Source organism: Sinocyclocheilus rhinocerous, unplaced genomic scaffold, assembly GCF_001515625.1.
Source record: "Sinocyclocheilus rhinocerous isolate Xijiao unplaced genomic scaffold, SAMN03320098_v1.1 scaffold938, whole genome shotgun sequence".
NCBI classification, from domain to species: domain Eukaryota; kingdom Metazoa; phylum Chordata; class Actinopteri; order Cypriniformes; family Cyprinidae; genus Sinocyclocheilus; species Sinocyclocheilus rhinocerous.
Genome location: NW_015665007.1, coordinates 809,637 through 815,479, shown reverse-complemented (window position 1 = coordinate 815,479; position 5,843 = coordinate 809,637). Strand labels below are relative to the sequence as shown.

At 35.7% G+C, this 5,843-nt stretch overlaps 1 protein-coding gene across 1 annotated transcript in view; it reads left to right on the top strand.

Moving 5' to 3' along the window:
• Window positions 1–5,843, top strand: part of LOC107730812 (lipolysis-stimulated lipoprotein receptor-like) — a 15,031-nt gene that overhangs the window by 5,525 nt on the left and 3,663 nt on the right. Inside the window, exons 2-3 of the mRNA XM_016541753.1 lie at window positions 1,565–1,904; window positions 5,277–5,500. Coding sequence (XP_016397239.1) covers window positions 1,565–1,904; window positions 5,277–5,500 — 564 coding nt within the window. The remainder of the gene's footprint in view (window positions 1–1,564; window positions 1,905–5,276; window positions 5,501–5,843) is intronic.

Genomic DNA, 5,843 nt, shown 5'->3' with positions numbered 1-5,843 from the left:
GTGCAGATTAAGGGGCGGTAATATTATAATGAGATCCTTTTGCCACGTCACCAAGGGAGCGAAATCTGACGAGCTCGTTTTCTCAGATGCTTGCAGAAAAAGGCTTACCAAAACAAAGTTACTGGGTTAATCTTTTTCACGTTTCCTTGGTTGGTAGATGCACCGGGGACCTGATTATAGCACTTAAACCCTGGAAAAGTCAGATTTTCATGATATGTCACCTTTAAGTGCATTTGGTGTTTGTTGTTAAGGGAACAGGTAATGTGGATTGTGTGGGAGGTGGTCATGTCGTATTCAGACGGAAATGGTTTCGGTCAGACAGTGAGTCACATTCGATGAGCTCTTTTAAAACTAACACTAACTTACAACCTGATGTCATAATGCGATGTCACCTGTGTGTACATTTTGTAAACCCTTTTTAGTAATCCCAAACATTGCTCAGAATTGAGTGTTTTTGGAGTCTATGGCTTGTAAAGGCCATCCATGTGTCATGGCATCCGTTTTCAAGGTATTATTAAACAGTTTTGCCTGAAAAGACAGTTTAATTGTAGCTTCTGTGAAAGACTATTGTTCCGTGGGCTGTATGTTAGGGGTTTTCCTTTATTTTAGACCTATCAGGTCTAACAACAGGAATATGCCTATTAATCAGGCATGAAATGTCACATTTTGTATTTACTTCTAGCAGTACTTCCTAATAGATAACCATAACCCTCAGATAGTCTCTTTGGATTTGAGACTTTAGTCTTTGCAACTTTACAGATCTTCTTTATGCACCAAGAGCTTGTAACACTCTAAAGAGAAAGGAAAAAATGAAATCGCATCATATGACCCCTTTAATATATTTTCTTCCTCAAAAGTGTTTTTAAATAATCAAAAGTTTTCACCGATTATAAAAATACAGTTCAAATGAGTATATAAATGTTCCTTCCAAAATTATAATACTTTTCAGATTTGAGCAGCTGTTGTTTATAATTTTAACTCTTATTCAGTTAAAAATATTACTGAAGATATTACATCGAACATTGCTTTGAACATTTATTGTGATTTTAGTCTGTTAGAGCAAATAAATACAGCCTATCTCCTGACTTTCACAGCTAGAATGATGATTTAAACACAGCTATTATCATGACTCACTGGTGAAAAACTAGTGATTTTAGTGACTGAAAGATCGTTTTCAAGTGCACAGCTTGCTTCCTGAGCATTCAGAACACTTTCAATAGATCTAAGCCCAAGAGAAGTTACTAAAGACTAAAGATAAATTTGACATCTTCACTGACACAATCAGTTTTCATGTGGTTCACCTGGTTTATTATAATCTGTTCCCTTGTGTTTAAGAATATTTTTTACAGAAAGTCTGAAGACTTTTCATAAGAGCCTTTTAATGTCTTTTGACATGGTTTGAGTCTTTGTTATTACCTGAAAGGACTTTTAGTCCAGTCTGGATGTTATTTGATCTCCACTGTATTCTTAATTCATGTCTAGATTCATGGGAATGTCGTAAATCTCCCTGTGTTTCATTTATTTGTGGATGCTGTTATATTCAAATGTGTTTCCTCTCCTACAGGCTGCACCACAGCAGTCAACGTGGTCTGCCCTTACCCACGACACGTAGTCATATTATTCCAGCCGGTCACGCTCCGCTGTGATTTCACTACAACAGCTACAAACCCACCACTGATCACCTGGAAATACAAGTCCTACTGCAGAGACCCGATACAAGCTGCATTAAACCCCAGTAGTGCTGACAATGCCATCGCTCAGTCCAACCCAAACTACAACCCTAACATAGAGTGTGCAGACAGCGCCAGGACCGTTCGCATAGTAGCTTCGAAACAAACAGCGGTCACACTTGGGAGCGAGTACCAGGGCCGTCAGATCAGCATCACAAATAGTAAGTTGACTTTGTGAAAGTATTTTGTATTGTTTTTTTATTTAATGTACATTATTCATTTATTACATTTTCATTTAATTTCTTTATTTTATATAGTATTTATTTGTTTGTTTTTTATTTTATTATTTATAAGATTTTGTTTATATATTACCGTATTGACCCGAATATAAGATGATGTTTTTTTCTTGGAAATACATCTGAAAAAACGTGGTCGTCTTATATTCAGGGTCTAGACTTTGACATGTCAATAATACACCCACAACAATAGGTGGCGCCAAATAATATTATTATTATTATTATTATTATTTTTATTATTATTTATTTATGTTTTAATTCATAAACAAGGTTTCAGTGGGATGGAAGAACAGTGTGTTCAAAATGTTGTGTCATTGTATCCCATTGTGTCCCTGAATGCTGTGTCATTGTGTCCCTTGAGCGTCCAGCAGATAAAACACTGAAAATTAGATTTTACAACATCATATTGCTCACTCATATTGATTAATATTGAATGAACTGTACTTCTGTCACTTACAGCCTTGTTTTTATTTGTGTCAAATTAAGTATGTTGTGTACTCCGAATGAGATCAGGTGCTAATTATTATGCATCGTATTTGAATTCTTGATTTTTATTGGCAGAATTCTGTGGTTAAATATCTTTGCATAATGCCTGAGACAACAGTTTCATCTTATCCAGTTTCATATCTATATCATCACTCCACAACCTTCTTCTCACGTAATAAACCAATTTCTGCTAAAAATATTAAAGATCCATTTATTTATTTGTTTTGTAAGCAGTCATGTAAAAAAAGTAGTGCAATTTACAGTTAGCCAACTGACTAGCCTATATATATATAGCCTACTTGCCTAGATTTGCATAATCCTGTAATTTGGTTGAGATTTTATGGATATTCTAACTGAACAAATTGGAGAACTATTGGATTTTATTTTGATGGTTTGCTTTCTCCATCAAGACTGTGGAATAGGTTTTTTATTTTTTTATTTTTTTTATTATGTAAACAGATATACAATTTACCGGTGACAAATCAAATACAAAATAACCAAGGTCAACAAAACATACATGACAGCCAACATGATTTGTGTGAGTGAGTGTGTGTGTGTGCGTGTGTGCGTGTGTGCGTGTGTGTGTGTGTGTGTGTGTGTGTGTGTGTGTGACTAGGTGTGAGGGGTGGAAGTATATAAACAAAGGAACATGTAGAAAAGTACAACAGACATAACAATAGTAGAAAACCGTAATAGTAATGATGACAATAGTAATAATGATGATAATAATAGCATTAATAACAAAAATCAGAGGATGGAGGATGAGGAAGGTGATAAGTAATAATAGTAATAGTAATAGCAATAATAATAAAAAATAAATTAATAATAAAAAATAAATAAAAATTAATTAATTAAATAATAATAATGATAACAATAGTAATGAACTCAGTTTATCAGAAATGAGGGGAAAGTTGGAGGATGTGGAAGATGACAAATAGCAAAATAATAGTATTAATTAGTAATTAGTAATAGTAGCAATGGAGCAGTTGGGGGTTCGGTGCCTTGCTCAAGGGCACCTCAGTCATGGTATTGAAGGTGGGAGAGAGCGCTGTACATTCACTCCCCCGACAGACAATCCCTGCCAGTATGAGACTCGAACCCGCAACTTTCGGGTTACGAGTCCCACTCTCTAACCATTAGGCCACGACTTCCAATTGTTAATACACATACAATTATTAATACACACATACATATACATATATACACACACACACACACACACACATATATATATATATATATATATAAGTCAACAAGAGTGGGGAGAGAGAGACAGAAAGAGAGAGAGAGAAAAATAAATAAAAATGAAGGAGAAAAAATATTAATAATAAAAATTTATAATAAATTTAATCTTTTATAAGTATTTAATTAAGTTTGATATTAGCCATTGTTGCTACCTCCTCCTAACCCCCCTTCCCCAATCTTGTTTAGATATTGATGAAGATGTGTCATTGAGGATGGCTTCAGACAAAGAGGGTCAGCAGATTCATGATTGATGGAAGTTTATGAGAGATAACCAAGAGGGGTGTAATTCTATTGTATTATTTTGAGTGGAAGTTGATAGGTTTTCCATGGAGATGTACTCTATTAGTAAGTTTTTCCAAGATGTAATATGTATGGTGTTCCTTGATTTCCAGTTCATGAGGATAGTTTTCTTGGCGATAGTTAGAGCCACTAGGAGTAATTGACTATTTGTATTGTTTAAATTGATTATGGATATGTCACCTAATATACAGAGGGAGGGAGACAATGGGATGTGACATCCCATAAGGTTGGATAGTGAGTCAGTAACGTTTTCCCAAAATGTTTTAATTGAGGTGCAATGCCAAATGGCGTGAAAATAGGTGTCTGGGGTGTTTTGTGTACAATGTGAGCATGTTTCTGAAGTAAAACCCATTTTAAATAATTTTCGTCCAGTTAGGTGAAATCTATGAAGTACTTTATACTGTATAAGTTGCAGGTTGGCATTTTTTGTCATGAAGTAGATATTTTTACAGATTTGTGTCCAGAAGGCAGCATCGGGAGTAATAGATAAGTCTGATTCCCATTTAACATTTGGTAAACTTAATGTATTGTCTGATTTTGATATCATTCTGTATATTTTGTAGAGTAGTTTTTTTGAGTTTGATATATTAATTAGCGCTGAGATTGGAGGGGAAAGGTCTAGGTTAATTGTCCTAGTGTCAATCTTTGATTGAATTGATGATTTGGTTTGTGAGTATTCCAAAAAACAATTACTCCCAATGCCGTATTTCTGGACCAAGTGGGAGAATGGTGCCAGGTTATTATTATGAAAGATATGCTGAAGTTGTGTGATGCCCTTTTCTGCCCATGTGCGTAAGTTGAGTGGCTTATTGTTAGCTGTAAAATCTGGGTTATTCCAGATGTATTTAGATGGTGCAAGAGGAGTGTCTGTGATTTGATGAAATTTCCACCAAAAAATTCCATTGTGGAATAGTTTCTAAGATCTGCGTTAGCACATGAGTCATGTTGTGTCTGTGCATGTAGGGTGTTGTTGTGGTGCATGCTGGAGTCGAGCCCTGGCAGAGTATCGTGAGGCAAAACCTGTTCGGCTGGTTTTTCTTTGTGTGTCAAATACATTTCTATTCCTTTTTTTTTATTTTTGCTTGCAGAACTGACAGACATGTACACCTGAAGATGAATGCACCCATCTCATGACATTTACTAAGCATTAGGGATGGTGGAAAAGTACCAAAATAAGTAATGAAACAGAAATAAAATCTCATGAAACCGAAATTAAGCCAGTATTGCATTTACACGTTTTTATGTTTAGTCTTTTCTGTTTAATGCCCTCATTCTTCTGATTAGTATCTGAAGCAAGAGATTTGACTCTTTCCCCCAAATGTGTATTTATTTATTTTTTCTCTTCTCGTTCTCCAGACTGGTTGTTAGTGGTGTTGGTGGTCCTGGGCTTCCTGCTGTTGTTGCTCCTGATTGGTATCTGCTGGTGTCAGTGTTGCCCTCACACCTGCTGCTGTTACGTCAGCTGCCCCTGCTGCCCGGAGCGCTGCTGCTGTCCCCGCGCATGTGAGTCCACACCGCCTTCACTTCCCCTTTAGCCAGAAATGCCCTGTTTGGGAGGATCAAACTGAATGAAAAGGCAGTAAAAATTGATGAAGTGGTCAGTGTTATTTTCATATTATATATTCTAGTTGTTCAACGGATCACAAATCTCACAGTTCGGGTCACATTACGGTTTTTGACCCACGGATCGGATTATTTTTTGGATCAGCAAGAAAAGAAAAATATTTCAATTTAACTTGCTTTCCATTTATTACTTAAAGCAAAGTACTTCTTTGATACCACAGCAAATACTACTAGATTAACTAAGAAAGTTTAAACATGATTAAAGAGACAAGAGAACAGCCAG